General features: G+C 44.8%; 1 protein-coding gene across 2 annotated transcripts in view; it reads right to left on the bottom strand.

The window, feature by feature from the left end:
• The window catches only part of LOC126534619 (uncharacterized), a 50,560-nt gene extending 31,488 nt beyond the window's left edge, over positions 1-19,072 (bottom strand). For both annotated transcript variants that reach the window (XM_055072334.2, XM_055072335.2), the window contains exons 1-5: positions 19,026-19,072; positions 9,819-9,859; positions 5,962-6,037; positions 5,295-5,323; positions 3,418-3,472 (exon numbers count right to left, since the gene is read on the bottom strand). In XM_055072334.2, the coding sequence (XP_054928309.1) occupies positions 3,418-3,472; positions 5,295-5,323; positions 5,962-6,037; positions 9,819-9,859; positions 19,026-19,065 (241 nt within the window). In that variant the 5' untranslated portion in view covers positions 19,066-19,072. The remainder of the gene's footprint in view (positions 1-3,417; positions 3,473-5,294; positions 5,324-5,961; positions 6,038-9,818; positions 9,860-19,025) is intronic.
• Positions 19,073-19,508: the final 436 nt, after the last annotated feature.

Here is a 19,508-nt window from a genome sequence, read left to right as displayed (position 1 = left end):
TTCGCTAGCGGCTCTCTCAATCGGTGATCGTGTGCGCATAGAGCAATTTTTGTCAATGGACGAAGGAATGCCACGGTCGACTACCGCGTCGGTCAGTGAGCACGGATTGCTAAGCGAGATAGCGCTGAGACTCGTGCAGATAACTTATGCAATTATTATGTTTGCTGACATCCTGTCCCATGAAACTTGGAATCACTGAAACTTTATCAATCATTCTTGCGCCACTAAAAGTCCGGATACCATGGGAAACTCTGCCTGCCCCTGATACATTCGTGTTTGCTTGTAAGTGCGTGCGTGCGTGCGTGCGTGCGTGCGTGCGCGTGTGTGTAATACACTTCTTCCTAGATAGATGATGCTGGTGTATCGGGTCATGCTTGGCCCCTGCCTTGAGCGGCCTGTTTCTCGCTCATCACGACAGACGTCTAAAGAAAAAACTCGCGACGCTAAATATTTAAAAAAACCTTTAGATACAGGGTCGACTACTTCGTGACGTATGATTTCAATTCAAATAACGCTGAAACAGAGAATGACATTGTTGCCGTGCTCAATGAATGTCTTGACAATCTGGTTATTACAGATGAGCTACCTAACGATGATGCTATCCAGTTTTTATATATCAAACTAAATTTGACCGCCAATCATTGCTGTTCGGAAAACCACACTAGGGAAACAAAGATGCTGCTTGCGCATGCCTCGTCACATTCAAAGTTGGTGAAGCGAACAATCGCAAACCTCTGTTTTGTGAATGCGCTCCGCAAATCATGCCCCCACCGGATGCCTGGGAGTTTTCTGAGACAAGAAGAGCGGCTACTGGAAGAAAGCTACCCTATTCACGTTTACCTTTATCAGTGGCCGAAAATGCGCTGAGAAAACTATAGCGGAACCGGGTGCTAAGGACGAGCACAGCCATGAAACCAGAAAGAAGGTGGTTGTACCGTACATGCATGGGATATCACGTGGTTTAAAGAAGGTGACTCGAACAGTGGAAGTGGACGTCGTATTTGCAGCTCTACAAAAGCTATCAAGCATATGTAAGGCCACCGATCCGTTAAAAGACGTGCCGAGGCTGCGCGAAGAACCATCGGCCGCCGTTTGTGCATTGCGCGCAAGGCGTCGTATATCGCTTCCCTTTCTCGTGTGGCAAAGTGTACATAGGGCAGACAGGCAGATGCCTCAATGATAGGCTAAGGGAACGCAAGCGAAAATTGAACTGTTATCGAGACGGGCATCTCTCAGTGCATTGTGATGATTGCGGGTGTAGACCACTGTTTAAGGATTGTGTAGTCGTTTTTAGAAATACAGATAAATATTCGAGAAAGAATGTAGAAGTTAGCTAGATTGCAAAAGAAGGTGCAAACGGCGTCAGCGCTCCGGCGATCTCTCTGAGCAGAAAGGAAACGGACTATCTGGAAAACGCTGGGTTGCGCGTGCGATAATTTGCACTCGTATGGGCCGGTATAAACACCATGCTTTTCTGAAATAAAATTCAGTTGATAGTTAGCGCACGTCCTGTCGTCTTTCATGTTCGTGTCGATCCAGCGCTATGGTTTCAATTGATTTAATTTATGTATTAGGATTACGTTTGTCAGTCTCAGCAGCATAAGCTAGCACAACAGCAGACAGGATCCTCCACTGATCAATATATTAACAGCGCTCAGAACTACACAGGTAAATGTAGGCTTTGTTGCATCTTAAGAGTGCTTGAATATTAAGGGACGAAAACGGCCATTAGGAAGCATATTAGTAATGGTGTAAAGATGAACGGTAGTTGGAAGTGAAGGAAGACGAAAGCTAAAGGCAGTGTGCGGACGACCATGTTTGTCTCCGTCTGCAACCGAATGCTCGCGTCACATATTCATGCCGTAGTTCTGGCACGTAATGTCTTCAAATTAAAATTTTAAAATATATTTTCAAAGCTATTACACTGAGTCACTGCTTTGAAATGCAGCACCAGCTAAAGTGTTTTATTTTTTTATGTCCTTAACACATTTACTACAGGAAACCGAATAAATGGGTTACATGGCTAACATTCATCATTAGAACTCTTTTAGCGCAACCGCCTCCCTATTCAGTTCTCTTATGTTGCTAAAGAGTTCTCACTTAATGCGAACAGGAGTGCCAAACTTGAATATAGCCTACAGATTATGCAATCAAAGTGACCCACCAGTTCGTGATAACCTTTCAACCTGCTCTGCTGCAAGCAGCTCATGCCATACTTAAGAAACTCATCCGGACTAACATGCTCAAACCCTTCTCAACAAACATGTTCAAGTCTGGCGGTGCAGTGTCATGGCTGTCAGTGATGGCCATTGCACGGTCTGTTGTATCTGTGTGTTGTCAATGGGACTTTCCACTAACTTTCCCCCGTCAGGCTCTCATCGAGCCTCCTCTTTGTGTATTCTCAAATTGGGAGCAGCAGGCGCAAATGATGGGTTGTACACAGCTTTCTCATTTTCCTCTCTGTTGTACTTTCCTTAATTTCTGCAAGAAAAGATGACAAACGTGTTGCGTAATTACGGAAAGCCACACGGCTTTATTTAGCATTATGCAAAACAGTGGCATGAAGGGCAGGCAGCCTACAATTCTGAAGAGTCGTTTTTTATGCTATACCCACTGATCGGCAGATATGTGACGACAATTGTTGACGTGAATTCTTGTTGATGTCCTAAATTCCTGAGCATGTCTATACATTTAGTGTTATAAATAGGGCGTCCCACGTAACTTGAGCCAAACCTTGAAAATATGCAAATGCCACGTAGCTGGACAGAACCAGAGTAATGTTGTTTACCGTCGCTTGGAGAACCTCAGATTATATTTCGCGTTCCGCCTAATTGCGTAAATATCTTAATTAATTAATCAACTTGAAAAGTTTCGATGAGAAAATTGTAGAACAACCCGAAAAACTCCCGATGTATCTTCCTGTTGCTAAACAGGTGCTATATAAAAAAATGTTTTTTTTTTTCAAGCATGAAAGAAGCCCACGAACACACGCAAAATTGCCACGTGACTGGCCGCTCGTGCCTTGGCGCGCATGCGCGGTCGGGCTTCTCTCATGCATGGAATAACACTTTTATGTAGCCCGTATTGAGTGATAGAAAGCTGTATCGGCAGTATTCCATGCTGCACTACAATTTTCTCATTGACACATTTCATCTGGTTATAACATTTGAGAAATTGATAAATTAAGACTAATTATGTAATCAGGTGGAATGCGAGAAGTAATTTATCTCCAAAGCGATGGTAAACAGCATCACCTTGGTTCCGACCAGGTACATGACATCAGCATATTTTCAGAGTTCGGCTCAAGTTACGTTGGACACCCAGTATGCACGCTATACATTATGCATTATCACATTACGAAAGCAGTATATTAGCTTTAGCTCTTTGCGATTCTTGAACAACTACTTAGAAACTCACATTCGAAATTCGTCTTGTTGCAGTTCATACGTCGGCAGGTGAAACCGGTCAGGCACTGTAAATGCGCCATATATGTGCCGTTACGATGATACCTTTCTTTTAAAAAAAAATAGTTTGGTGCGCGGGTTCGGTTGTCGTGCGGAAGACGTGCGAAATGGCGAGACTGCCTCGTCATGCATATGATATGAAAACTTAGACGCGCTCAAGGAGCCTGTAGTTGAACGACAGCGTAAGGTTCTAAAGTGCGAACGAATGTGGAAACGAGGTGAAATCTACACAAACGCACTTAGACATATGGCTGCAATATACACGAACAATAAATTAAAACTCGTAAACATTCACTTTCTCCAGTATTTCTTAAATAGCCTTTGTGTAAGAGCTCTGCTCCGCAGGGCATCCAACCGCTATGTCTTTACATATTTGAGTATTACATATATTTTAGTGCTTGGTGCCAAAAATTCAACTCTTGTAGAGCCATTCCTCCAGCTTGCGCTGTGACTGTCTTGCGTGGGCCGCGCAGGGCTGTGACTTTTATCAATTATTCCTTTATTTTTTGCTGTGAATAAAGAAAAATAGAAAAGCCGGGTACTCTTTACCTCAATGTCCCCATAGCACCTATGTATAACGAAATCGAGCAAATAGAGGGGAGATGAGAGAGAGAGAGAGAGAGAGAGAGTAATAAAGCAAGAAAATATAGAGATGTTAACCATGTTGCCCCTTAGATTGTTGCGCCACATAAGCAGACGGGTACGAGAGAAGGAAAAGGAAATGAATACATAGAAGGCAATGCTTACGATATGGTGTCTAAGCCAAAATCACCAGCATGGTTGACACGCATTCATGCAGGTGTAGGAGAATCTTGAAGAGTTGATGTTTTGACGCTCAGGGAGCTTGCTAAGGCAGTACCTATTGCTCGTCTTGCGTCATCACCTACGCGGTGTGGAGGTCACAGCGGCGTTGCGGAGAATGGGAACACTGAGCACCAGCAAAATGTCATTCTCATAGTACATTCGATGCTTGCTTGCATCTGGACACAGAGGAACGCCAGAGGTAACACGGACAACTTACAAGAGGGCAAACACCCCATTGTTGCAGCGCTAGAAAATCCTGTGTGAACGGCAACGGATAAAAAAGATTGCCTAGTGCGGCTGGTTGTGACGTATCTCATTACTTAAACACGACTCCACAGTCGGCTGCACCTTGAGAGAACTATAAAAACGAGTGTTTGCATTGCCTGCACTGTTTCACCACTGGCTTTTTTTGAGAAACGGCATCATCGTATGCGTGCAAGATGAAGCCCGAATTCACGGTGATTACTCCCCCCGCCCTCTCAGCCCTTCATATACTAAAGCTGCTAGACACTCGTGAGTAGCGACTACGTTATAAGAGTGGTCGGCAAGACAATTGCAGGCCGGTCTTAAGAACTAAGCTTTTTATGAATTTGACATTAGATGCTACACTTAGTATAATCCAGTTGAAGGCCTTTAGGCTTAAAGGCGTTTGTTGCGAGGCCCCTCCAGTGTGAGCAATACGAGTACAGGGTGCGTGAGGACAATGTAAAGCCCACGCTAGAAAATTTTGCCTACCAGTGGCGCCTGCATCTGCTCTACATTCCGTGCCCCTTGACATCATTCAAGAAGGCATTCTATCTCTCTTTCACGCATACTGTCTGAACGACGCAGAAAAGGTGTGAAGCAAGTGCCCCATCTCGCCTACAGCGTCAGAAAGCGTGCGCAAGGGCGTTGACGAGATAGTCCTGATCAAAGAACCATGCTCATGCTCCGTGAAAGTAAGCAAACAAGTGTTTAATTGAATTGAGATCGTTACCCTTCCTTTCGTAAGAGACAAAGAGTGATGAAGAATCCAGTCTCACTTACGTCGCAGGTGTCTTTGTCCGCTCTGACGCCTGCATGAAATGAAAAGAATCACGTGTTTGTCTCGTATTTCTTTCGTTAAGGCACTTGACCGAGGCTTGCTTATTTTGTTAAGCAAAAGCCTACTGAACAAAATAATATGTGACTGATCAAATTAACACATGCTTAGTGTTTGTTCACTTCGAAATGCTGCTTGTTAACAACAAGACTATAGCTTTACGCGCGATAACTTACATTTGCGTCATCACGAGGAGAAGTGCATTTGCATACTTGCTCTTAATTTTTTATTACCTCGCTAAGAGCACTTCGAGCGGTATGTAGACAATGAGCATAATGACTTTAATGGAAATTCAATAAATAGGCACGAAAATCATACTTGCGCGTTGAAACATTACCTATACGCGCTAGGTTAAACCTCCGGTCGTTGATTATACAGATCGCCACGAATGATTGTACCGAAACAGCCAAGAGTAACTTTGTGGCAGGGCGAAACATCTCCAGGAGGTTTCCTGTGAACGCTTGTCCCATCGTGAACAGCGGTATTGTACGGAACACAAAACTCCCCATAGCTTATGCTGACTATCGCAGTAGCGCAAGTTTTCCATCACACATGTTTTAGTTTGTAAGCTCGCGCCCAGAAACGTACCAGACCGACGAGCGAACAACTTACAGAAGCTGGCGTTCCTGCACGCAATTGTCACGTCACGGTGAGGAACACATCTCCGTCCACGACTGCACTCGCGGTCCTGGAATGCGGAGCACACAAAACAGCAAATTAAGGGCATATATATATATATATATATATATATATATATATATATATATATATATATAAATGTTGTGTAGCACTGCCATGCAGGCTGTAATTGTCTCAATGCACAACAGTTTTCGAACAGGTCCACGTGCTCTGTATACTCCATTTCTACCTCCATGCCTAGGCTACAAAATGATGAATTCGTGACCTCTCTGGTCTCCAAAGTTTTACTGCTGGCTGTGCACGCGAAATGCTTCAGTTACCATCTGTGTAAGTATGGAATCTGCCGCAGGTCGGGCAGCAGAAATTGATGAGATTGTTTTTGTTAGGCGCAGAAAAATTCATCCGCAGGTAAATAAATGCGTAACAGCTCAGCCAGAGACCTTGGCGTTTGCAGGTCGCAGGAGGAATGGTTACTAAAGCGGAGGAGAGGGCGGTTACAGGGAAGGAGAGTAAAGAGCGGCTGGCGAATTATTATTTATTATTATTTGTTTTGAACACATATGCACAGTTGACAGGAAAGGAAAAGCGAGGAGCAGGCTTGCAACTGCTACCAAAAGGAGGAGAATTGGTGGCGCAAAGGCAGGGAACACTACAGAACAAAGTTAACATTACAGGTATGACCATAAAGTACTTTAAAATTATGCGGTTTGTTCGTATTACCTACCAGCCATGCAGCCTTAGCATAAGGGCAGCACAAGATTAAAAATAACGAACACGTGGTGAAACCAGCTACCATAGTTTTGAAAATGGTGATCATAAAGATCCCTCCAAACCTCTTGGAACACGGAGGAGGCTTTCCTTTTCAATAAAGCTTATAACATTTTGGAACATTGTGGGTGATTCTAAAGATAAGGCAATAGCATTGAACAATAGTGTTGTCCCTGTTCTGCATTCACAGTGTTGTTCTGTATTGAATGAAATGTTCGCCATGTCTTTTCCCCATCCGTTAAATGTTAATCTTCGCAAGTATTGTATAAATAATTACCTGCCGATCCATCCTGGGCTCATAGACCCTTTTGATGTGTTCCACATAATTGAAAACTTCAAATTGTCATCCTTATACGGATGGTTAACTCGACCTTCTTGAAGAACGCTCAAATTTATAGTTCGATAATATGAAGAGACCATTTTTCACAGTCCATCGCTTTTGTTCAGTTACTCGGCCACTGGAAGGTTGGCAAAAAAGAACCGTTCTTCAAATCTGGTGAAGCTCATTCTTCTCTTACCTACACGCATACTATAGCATGTCTGGCATCCTCTGCGAACCCTTAAGACATATCTACTCAAGTGTAGTTAACTTCCGCGGATCTACTGCATTTTTCACGACTAGTCGGCATGGGTATCGTGAATCATTTTCATGTGTGGTGCAACTAATTTGTTTTACTAATGAACTCATTGATGCTCTTGACAACACGTGTTTCATTGGTTGCATATTTATAGGCTTTCAGAAAACATTTGGTCTTGTCTTTCACTCAATACTGTGTTTAAAATTGAGCATATGAAACATATATCCTAACGTTATTGCATGGATTGAAAACTTTCTTTTTAACAAAACGCAATTTGTGAGATCTAACAATTTTGATTCCCTTCCTGCCCAGTTGCTTCGAGTGTGCTGCAGGGTTCTGTCGTCCGACCCCTTTAATCTTAGACTTATATTAACGACCTGACTAATGCAGTTCAATCATCTATTAGGCTATATGATAATGTCTGCGTAATTTGTCGGGTAATATCTGCAGACAGTGACCCTATAGCACTTTCGACTCACCTTAACTAACAGGTGTAGCACATGGCAAATGCGTTTGAATGCTAAAAAGACTAAAATAAAAAGATCATCTGAAGATCGGCCACATGTAACATTAGTATTTATAACATTGATAGTTCTGTGCTAGACGAAGCGACCTTCTATAAGTGTTTCGTAGTTCACATATGGGCTAACTTTCCTGGGCAAACTCATGTGAACGGCCTTGCTATAATGTTAGTTGCACGTTAGCTTATTTAAGACGCACCTTTTCGGGAGCACTATCGTCTCTTAAATTAATCTTGTATAAAACACTTGCAATGTCTAAGCTGGATTATGCAAGTGTTTTGTGGGATCCTAGTCAAGAATTTATTAACCAATTAGAATCAGTACAAAACCGTCATGCGCGTGTCATTTTGTCCTAATTCTTCCGGTTTACTCAGCATATAATCGATGAAAGTATCTTTGCAGCTTTCCAAGACCTTTTTGCACAGGAAACTGTCCCGCTTATCAATATTGACACGTGTACTTATCTTTACCGGGCGACCACGTTTCGCCGCTTAACAACTGTAATCGCACAGCGATGGACGCGCCTGCATGTACCCGAAGTTTCTGGAAAGTTATCGATGCTTCTATCCGCTGTCTGTTGTCGCCGAACCTTGTATTATCTGATTTCATCGCTTGACACGAATGGTGTAGATCTTTGTAGAAGGCATGCGGGTCCCAACGTTTAGTCTGGAACATTCGATGACTGCTCTGTAAAAGCCGACGCGCTTGACCCGCTGATCAGATTTTCGACGATCGCCGACTGTGTTCGCCGCTTTCGTTGTGCTATAAGTGTAGCCTGTTTTGTGGGCACAGGTTCGCCCAATAAAAGCTAGTTTTGTATTCCACCGTACTGCTTCTTTCTTCACCGTCACTACCACGTGACAATATACCCCAAGGTGTTTCCCCGACCCGCCGTGGTTGCTTAGTGGCTATGGTGTTGGGCTGCTAAGCACGAGGTCGCGGGATCGAATCCCGGCCACGGCGGCCGCATTCCGATGGGGGCGGAGTGGAAAAACGTGCTCGTCTACCGTGAATTCGGTGCACGTTAGAGAGCCACAGATGGCCAAAATCAATCCGCAGTTCCCCACTGTGGCGTGCCTCATAACTGCATTGTTTTTCAGGCACGTAAAAACTCATAATTTATTTTAACTTAATCGATGACAGGTGTCTCAGCTCATTATATCGCAGTGTTACCGCAGAAGCATAACCTTTTTAATGTGCTTGCCCATGTAAATTAGAGGAGCAATGAGGCGATAGAAGTCCACTTTCTTCGGATACTTGACGGTTTGCGAAAGACTTATGATGCGATGGCCTCCGAGATTCTAACGCGAAGGTGCGGCGTTGCAATATCGTAGGCCGCGATGATGCAATCTCGTTTCTAAATGTATGGACTCTAGACGGTGTGACTGCTTCAGGACCGTATGAAGACGCGAAGGTGCTAAGCATGTGCCGCCTCTCCCCGTTGCGGCCACGCGATGGTAGCTGATTTCATCCGGGCCAGAAGCTGATGCCTGGTTGACCAACAGTCATGCCGGCAGCCGTTGTGCACTATTTCCTGCATTCGAGTTCAGACGCTGCTTGAACACCGCCCCATCACACGTCACCCCCGAGTCAGTGAAGGCCCCTTTTTGCTGCTAGAGGGTAGAAACGCCATTGACTGCACGGCACCGTCTGCTCGCGTACACGCGTCTTCCCTTCCACCGTTCCCTCTCTAATAGTTCCGCTCCACTGTTCGTCTGCCCATGAGAAGGGTACCGAACGAGGCTATTATCTGTTTCAATTCTCTGCCTTCTGCTTTTTTCCCCCTTCCTGCTATATTCTCAATGTCGGCTGCAGTTCCTCCCCGGGGAACGGCACATCCGTGAAAGGTGTGATGGTGGGCAACGCGGTCGCAGTTGTCAACTAAGTGAAGCGGTCGATATGGTGGTGAATAACGTAGAATATAAACAAACCGCATATCAGATTGTGTTCACTGGTCACGTACCGTTGAACATCGCTGCGCTGTGCGGGCTCGCTCCCACAGTTCTGCGGGAGAAACGGAAAAAGCAAACGGGTAATTGCACGGCCGATCGGTTCACCGAGTCGGCTAGAGTTAGGGTGAACAGCTTGCCGGTGCTGGAGAGAGAGAGAGAGAGAGAGAGGGTAAAGGGGAAAGGCAGGGGGGTTAACCAGAGAAAAAGATCCGGTTTGCTACCCTACGCTGGGGAGAGAGGAGAGGGGGAGGTAAAGTGGTAACAAAGTAGAGATAAGGAAAGAAAGGAGCATAGACACGCAATCACAATCGGTCACTGTCACCGCATACAGTCATCGCACAGCACAGTGACACTTGCAGCACTATCAACATCTGTTCAGGCTACAGCCGCTTGTCCAATTGCCGGTGCTGGAAGAGGCAGCATTACTTATGGCGTCTCCATCCTTTCTGTTCACAGTGCTGCCGAAGCCGTAGAAGCATTGGATGGGAGCACTGGAGCCATGGATTGCGCAAGTGGTACGCGCCGTCAGCGCCGACACCCTAACAAGGCAGACAAAACCTCCTAGGTAATATTCGGTTCTGCGGTCTCTATGCATTTGCTGACACGCTATTGTGCTAATCAAGCGACGTTCCTTTTTTTTTTCACATTCGCTTCGGGTGCTGATAGTACATACTCTTGCGCGCATTTCGTTAACTTACACGCAGTGCGAGTAGTAAAGAAATCGTACGAGGTGTCCCTCACGAGGAGACGTGACCTTTGGATGTCGACCCAATATTCTGGTTTGGTGCTTACAAGCTACTGGCAATATGAGAAAAAAAGAAACGTCACAGTTGTAGTGTGGTGTGCGGTTACGGACGGGGCAATCTAAAGAATACGCAACTACGGTCCAATGCTCTGTTGATGGAATATGACATGACAGCATATAGTATTCAAAGTTTCAACGTCGCGCTGTGACGTTGAAAGAGGCAGCGACCATTTAGTCACTGCCTGGTCGTGTCAGCGATCACGCGTATTTTTTACGGTTAATTAAGCGTCTCCTTTCAAGGTTTTGCTACTTCCACTGCGAGGCGTGGGTGCTTATCGAGCTCGCAAAGTGGACGTGCAAACTATACATCGTAATGAATGTCCTACAAAATCACATTTAACGCTTTGAATAGGAATTAATTGCATCCTGAATTTGTTTTAGGAGAGTTAATGCACGATAAACATCATTTAAGCAGTCTCATCGCTTTTTTTCGGATGTATCATTTTTCTTTCCGCACGGGAATCGGTCCCCCTTCAATATGGCGACAGACTTTGTATCCTCACCGCACCGGCACTTACCCACTAAATTTCTTTTTTTTTCTTTATTCTGGTCACGCCATGCAACAGTATTCTAAGAAGCTACTTCACCGTAAACATCCCTGCCTTTCCTTGCTTCTCTAGCTCTACCTCCTGTAAAACACTTGTAACAATGCGGGAAGCCATTAAACACATTCTTTTTATAAATAGTATGTCACATATCAAACAAAAGCAAATCAAAATCCTGTAGGGAGGTCAGCCAGTTCCATCCCTTCCTGCTTATGATAGCATCCTTTCAAGTGCGGGTGGTTTTTGCATGTCCACAGCTAATCAAGCGTGAAGACGCATCACGAGGCATAAGCCATGCCCAACAACAGAGAAGCAAAGTTCCTCGGGAGTTTTCAATTGCATGTATTACTGCATAAACCCGTGTAACCATATCTTGTCACTACTGTCTCTGTAATTAAAGTGTCATACAACTTTTAATATATATACGAAGCCTGCATGGCATTTATGTATCTGAGTCTTCGTTTCGTTAGATTTTGAGATGCAGTGGCGTACTGATTTATTCCGTGAAGTTATTTATTGGCATATGTTTGCAGACTCCCGAAAACTCTACTCAGCCTAGCTCACGCGGATGCTGAATCAGCCAGAATTCTACAGAGCCGAGCTTGCTCCGACTCATATTCACCGAAACTCTACTCAGCCAGGCTCACACGAGCTCAGTCTCACGAGTCGGTCCAAGTTTTAGTGAGCTCACTCTTGAGTGAGTTCACCGACCCTTGTATACATTACATGACGTTAAAGTCGTGGCCTGTGTGGTGCATAAGCAAGCATCGCATGCGAGGCTGTGCCACATCAGATGAAAAGAAGCATAACTGTACACATTGCAGTTCGTCTTACAGAATTTAATTGACGGTTGCATCAAACCTTCGCCTCAGGGCGATTCCAACAAGCTCATTGGATCTCCATCATATTTCTTTTGTCGATAGTGCTGGCGATTTTTGCCATTACTGTGTGGCCCCATGACTGTGTTGCAATGAGTGTGGTGCATCAGACTTAAAACAAAAAGGGGACATCCCTGCAAGTAGAAGAGTCAGAACATGGCGCAAACATACGCGCATAATAAGATGCAGACAAATGCTAAATACATGTAAAGACGGGATCGCACATCAGTCAAATTGGTCCTCATATTTCGCAAAATAAGTACAGGTCTATACTGCAATAACACCACGCATGGTCGTGCCGCTTGCCGGGTCTATGGGCTACAGGAAAAAACATACGCGGAGCCTAGCAGTTACCGCGAAGTAGCATCTGCGGACGCTCGCGCAGTCCACCTTGCGAGGAAGTCGCCCAATCTCGTGACAAATAAATGTTCTCTCTCTCTCTCTCCACAGCCGGCCACTCAATCACTCTAGACAAGTGTGTTCAGTCTACTTGTATTTAGGCGCACTTTTATTGTACATATATTAAGCTTTAATGTGATATCATCAAATATTTCACAATGTTTGGCTTCTAATGCTTGCAAAGGTAAGCAGTTTTATTCCATTGTAGTTCACAAAGAAAGCTCGTATAAAATATTGCAGGTCGTAGTATGATATTTCAAATATTGCAAATATTGCAATATGTAGTTTGATATTGACATTCAAGCAGCTTTTCGACACCAAGAAACGGAATGAGCCTTCCACGTTTTGAGCATTAGGTTAATGCAAGCAATTCAATCAGGCGTAATATTTGGCCCATACATTCCGTTCGGGAATACTAGATTAGATTATACCTTGAGGCTTTCCTTTGCACTTTCTCATTTTCAACGAAAAATCTACCTCGAAATGTCTCCTATTAGCACGCTCCAACATTGATGCAGTACAAGTGCTTGACTAGCTTAACAGATTGCGGTGCTTGCTTTAATTTGCAGTGAGGGAACCGTGACCTCTGCTCCAGTCGCGTAGGTATTTGGTAGTCCGAGGTTTTCAGCCCCACTTTAAGACAATCTGTCGAAGCAGGTAGAAGCATACGCACGTCAACGCAGCAGCAAGCACGAACCAGCCCTCCAGAGCTTGCGAAGTTTACGACGTGGCAATTATGAACAACTGGTGTCACAAATCAACGAAACCTGCCATTGCGCTTCTGAAAGAGGACATGATATCATATTTCAGTGGCTGCCGGGACATTGTGGCATCGTTGGTAAACACCTCGCCGATGACGCTGCCCGACGCGCCCAGGCTGGCTCACCGACACTCCTTATACCTTTATCCAGAGTCGATGCTGCAAGAGAGCTTCGGAATCTCGCTCGTACAATCACGTTAGGTTGCTGGCATACACCACAGAACTCTAAGTGTCGTTTACACAGCCTCGACCCATCACTAAATCTTACATTACCAGCGAACCTTCCACGACGTGACGCAACACTGCTGTGTCGGCTGTGGGTATGAGTAGCATTCACCAACTCCTACAGCTATCGTATTGGAATGGCGGATTCACCAATGTGCGCTAAGTGCAAGTGTGAAGAGACCATCAGTCACCTTCTGTACCACTGTTCTCGCTTCGATAATCAACGCGAGACTCTCCAGTGTGCCTTAAATAGACTGGATGACAGGCCATTTACGGAAGCGAAGATCTTGGGAGCCTGGCCTCACAGTTCATTGGCCCAGAAAGCAGTTCGAGCGCTTTTTCGCTACCTGAGGGCAACAGACTTGAGTGCCCGACTGTAGACATCCTACACCTAAGTTCTCTCTCTCCCTCTTTCACTCCCCATTCCCCTCCCCACGTGTAGGGTAGCAAACTGGACTCAGTCTGGTTAACCTCCCTGCCTTTCCGTCTTCCCTTCTTTCTTCTCTCTACTTTACGCTTGCCACTATGAATGCGAAATTGTAGTGCTCTATTTTATTATTAAACAAACAAATCCACTCCTGAAAACTTATTTCATGTCTGCCGTGGGAAATATATGTCGCATCGCTACGTACCGCACCCTATTGATGTAGGTTCTTGGTACAGATTCGCAGTATAATAAATGCGCGAGACACATGGGCAAGTAAGCAGACGACACTCACGTCACAATGCCATGATGCTAAGCATAAGGCACTGCAGCTCGTAAAGAACATTAGTGTCGGCTTTTACGCATTCCGAAATATTCAAGGAGGACTTTCTGTGCGTAAACACAGCCCACGCGCCGTGATGGACAAACCAGGCTCGCCCTAAGATTGAAGTTCAGAACACAAATTCATTTCCACGTTCAGTAAACACACACACACACACACACACACACACACACACACACACACACACACACACACACACACACACACACACACACACACACACACACACACACACACACACGCACACGCGCACACGCACACACGCACACACGCACACACGCACACACGCACACACACATGCACCCGCACACGCACACGCACACGCACACGCACACGCACACACGCACACATTATTCGTGACTGTCTTTAGGGGCAGACGCGAGCTTTCGGGTTGGTGCTTGCCGCTGCGTTTGGTACAAGAATAGGGTTAGGAGCAAGCGCCGTTTATGCGCAGTTACGAGCAAAGTACGCATAACTGCCGAGGAAGCTGACGCTAAACACGGGTATAGCGCGAAGGCCTCTTAGTGCTGACTCGACGATTTCGCTGCAGCCGAATTCCGAATGCTGCATATGCGACGAGGATAACCATGTGGGCTTGTTGATAGGTCATCTTGTGATTTGTTGCAGCGCAGGCAGAACTACACGGGCACAGAAGGCACATGAGACGATGGACAGCGCTGAACGACCAGCTGCGAACCACTATGAACGTCCGCCCTGTCTCCTCGCATTGAACTTCAGGAATCGCTGTTGCGCATTCCAAAACAAATTGAAATTTGAAATCGTTTTTTTAATGACAAAACACGCGTAATTTTTGCTCCGATTAACAACAGGTCAACAATATCATAGTGCAAAGGGTTTTTCTTATTATTTCGAACATTTTGTGGCATATGCCACAATACTTGGCCGGAAGCAACCCTGGGCGTCGTGCCAGCGCGCCTTATTGTTGGAATCGCAATCGTGTGAAATGAGCCCTATAAATATTGCATTACGACGCGTGCGACTGCACCGATATTTCGCGCTCCAATCGCAGCATGTGAAACAGCCTTAACGTTCAGCGAACAAAGCAGAGAATTCAAGGATATCTCAAAAATTTGTGTTCATAAGCTTTTTCGTCAAATATTCGTGTTTCCAGATGTTTTATCCACTTTGATGGCTCAAAGGATATGGCGCCGTGGAACTTACCACAAAACCATAGTTTCGATACTCGGCCACAGTGGCTTCATTCCGATGAAAGTGGAATGCAAAAACGCTCATTTTGCACTTACAGTGTTAACGTGTCAAGCCCGTGGTAGCTATCCAATCGATGGTATAAATAAAGTAATGATATCGAAAAATGCTACAGTCATGTCATCAATACTCAGTAAGGTCCCAACCAAAGATCTCGTGAAGCCTCTTGAAACTACGACTCACTTTCGACGATTGCTCATCAGGAGGTAAAAAGAATCGGCCTTTCCAATATCAAATTCCTTCTTTAGAAGAAGAAAGAATGAGCAAAACATTCTGCGGCGATTTAGCCGTGAATTTGAGAGAAATGCACAAGCGGCACGTCGCACCTCTTTGAGGTCCCGGATTACAGGATTTAAACCACTTTCATCCTAATTCCAGTATTGTACAGGAGCTCGCTCGACACACCTCCTGCCTCTTCGAGGAGCGAAGTGCAGCGGCCGGTTGTCTGGAGAATACCACCATCAGTTGCACTATATATATATATATATATATATATATATATATATATATATATATATATATATATATATATATATATATATATATATAAAGGAGATAGCTTCCACAGTTTTGCGTTGGGTACAAAGGCTCATTTCGATGGAAGCGAATTCGAGAATTCTTACGTAAAAAGATAATGAAATCATCCCACTACGGCGTCATTCGTAATTCATAACCAAGTCATCACTTGGACCGTAAAAACTATTCAGATGTCACCTTTTTTATCACAGTTAGGTGAACTTTTTCTGCCATCGTATCGGCCCTGCGACAAAGCTAAGTCCGAGAGAAATCTTACCCCCGTATTCAGAAATGCGTCCTAAATTGAAGCACATACTTGACTTTCTCAAGATAACGCCTGACGAGAACGAGCCCAAAGAAAATCAATGAGTAACATTGGCACGTTCACGTCAGGCGTCGTCTAGATGAAGTCAAGGGCGGGCCTCGAGTTAAGGTGCATCTCTGAATACGGGGGTTACACGGGCTATTTTCGAATCTAGGCTGTGATATTGTAAAGCTTATATTTTACTTGATGCTAAGTCTATTTATGGGCCATATAATGGTTTCAATGGAAGGAAGGTGAAAGAACGTACAGCGACAACTTACCTGAATAACGAGGGTACTCGGATGACGCCAAGGCTTTTGTGACCGAGAAAGAACAATATCTTTTTTTTTTTTTGACGCACATTCTTGCCAAATGTAGACAGGTTCTTCATGCAGGCTATGTAACCGTTTTCGTGGGCCGATACCGGTGGCAGTGATGCCTAATGCAGCGGCTCGACCAGTGACTTAGGACTTTACTTGGAGCGTACAGCTGTTATCAAAAGCCCAGATAGCGCACGATGTGGCCTTCAGACGCGGTACACCACCAATGAAAGAGCGCGCAACCACTTATCGCTTCACACAACCGCTTTCGGATTCTGGATTCTTCCAGAAGTGCGCGTTGACGTCAGCAGTGACGCCATACTGGTATTACTCCGCCCTAACCAGTGAATCCACCCGTGGAGCCGCCTGTGACGTCGCCGTTCAAGAGACGGTCAAAGCAATCATTAGTGAACTGATGGGCATTGAGTATATTTGTCAAGTGGTTTACACGTGTCTACATATTCTAACAATGTAAAAATTGTGAAATTGTACATAATCATTATCTCTAACACTGAAACATCACGTAAACATTTCATCCTCACAACCTACGCCGTACGTTTCTTCTTCAGAAAAATTGCCACTGTTCGTGAGTGAAAGCCTACTTCCAAAGAACAATGCTATACGCAAATTCGCGTTGCGGGGCGCTCAACTGGAGTCCTGACAGCACTATTTTTGTCACTGAAGTTGGAGTATCGATGCTGTCTAATTCTAGTCACAAAGGTTCTCCTCGGTTTAGGGCACTAAGATATTCAGTTCTGCGTGGAAAATAGTGCGTAGAGGCAAGGTGAGCGTGTTTCGTAAAATCTTGCAGCAGTTCACATGTGACACAAGAACGTTAAATTGAAATTGTTTGGACAAGCTGCATGGTGTCAGGGTGCTAAAGAAAAGGTGGTTTCATAGCGCCAACATATTCTGCTGCTTTGTAAGGAGTCTCCGAAGCCACTGTACATTACCATTACCGGACAACCTAGCATAATTAACGCTTAATTCATCAATCGTGATGATTTTTTTTTCTATTTTAAGTTCTAAACTTCGTGCGCAGGCAATTCTTAACGATAGCGTCGTCACTTTTGGCACGAGACGTCACCGCAGAACTTGGCGAGACACAACAGGCTGCATTCTGAGAACGTCGGCCAGGAAGGCACGGCACTTGCAACCCCCTCCCCCCTTTCACCCTTACTTGAAAAAAAAAAAAAAATTTCATATTTCTTTGTGTAATGTTGAACGAGAAGGGTGAGAAAAAAAAAAGATTCTCGCGACACTCGGGGGGCAAAATTCTTTTGAAATTCAGTAGCCGATGGCCTAATGGATGGATGGATGCAAAACTTTAATAAGGTCCTGAGGTACGCGACTCAGCGCGCTGCGGGCCGCTCCCACGTTGAGACAGTCAGGCCTTGCCCGACCGCCGCATCGTGGGCCCTCTGGACAGCCCATAGTTGCGCCCCGGCATCGGGGCTCTTGATAGCGGAGAACCACTTGTCCTCATTGCTTTGTTCTGTGCCTCGTAACGAGGCACAAAACAAGCCTAAGCGATATTTTTTTTGACCCTGAAATATTTTTAAAAGTGGCGCAAATCACACGAACTTCAAATGAACTTCAAATGTCGAATGCAGGAAGCACCAGATTTGCTACTTTCTGCCCATTCGACAACACGAGACATTACTGTCTCTCTGAAGCGCTCATAACAGAACGTTAAAAGTTACGAGTTGTCGTGGTATATTTTCGGCATTAAACTGCACTTTCTTTCTTTTTTTTGTCAGCATACGACTCTCGCAGTGCTTATTCGCGACACTGATATAAGAAACACATTTCTCGTCGTTCTTACTAACCTAACCACGTCAACCTGTAAGCTCCAGCGCAACCCGTTCGTTTTCAGCACTTTAATTATAACCTGCAGGGACGCTGCAATGCGATGCATGGTCTGAAGGTGGTGAATAGCTGTGGTTTCCTTCAACAAAGTACCGTTGCACGGGAGCCTCGCAGTATCGAAGAACGAATTTGCTTGGATAATAGTTGCGCAGGCATCCTTCGATAATTTTAATATCGTGTATGTTGATAAGGCTACAGTCTCCAGTCTCTGAGGCATAAATTTCTAGCGTGAACTTCGGTGTACGATTGTTAGCCGCGGGTACGCATTTCTTGATCTTCTTACGAATACTAAAGGTTCGCAATCTAATTGATTAAATAAATAAATAAATAAATAAATAAATAAATAAATAAATAAATAAATAAATGAACTGAAGAAGATTTTCTCTTTTTCTTTCCAGCATAGACCAGGGCACCAAGTCAGTGAAGTAATCACTTGCGCGACTTGCTGAGATACGCACACGATATGCTGATATACACAAATCCGTAACGCTTGATAAGGCATGGTTTAAAAACAGTGCCGGCTGCAGCAAGAGAGTTGAAACCCAGATCGAACCCCCCCCCCCCCCCCCCCCCAAAAGAAAGGTCACTGATAAAATGCCTTACCGACGGCACAAAACAACAGAAGAGCGAAGCGGATAGACATATTTCTGGCAAAGTGCACGTTTTTCTGTGCGAAGAACGTACAAAATGTAGAACACCGTAGACCTTTCAATATGTGAAAAGAGAAACTAAAATATAGCATCAGAATAATAACAAACTAGAACTTTCGTAGCAGGGGCGCATGAATAGCCTTAATTAAACCGTTTAATGGTCCAAGTGGAATACGAGTTTCTAAATCGGCAAGTGATTGTTTCACATCTGTATACCCACCTGCTGGCCGCCGACACTGAGCAGGGACTTTTGTACTGTTCGTCACTTAATTGCAGTTCGCAGACTTTTAAACACTCGCGTTTTTGAAGCGCTAAGAGGGAAGTGCAATCAGAACTAGTGCTGCCTTAAATCTCGTCCGTCTCACTGCGCTCACGACACGTATCTCGTGTCTGCGAGATGTCATCGACCACGCCCGCGAGATTTCCACGAGGGCTC

This window comes from Dermacentor andersoni, chromosome 7, assembly GCF_023375885.2.
Source record: "Dermacentor andersoni chromosome 7, qqDerAnde1_hic_scaffold, whole genome shotgun sequence".
Classification (NCBI taxonomy): Eukaryota; Metazoa; Arthropoda; class Arachnida; order Ixodida; family Ixodidae; genus Dermacentor; species Dermacentor andersoni.
This window is presented reverse-complemented; position numbering and strand designations above follow the sequence as displayed.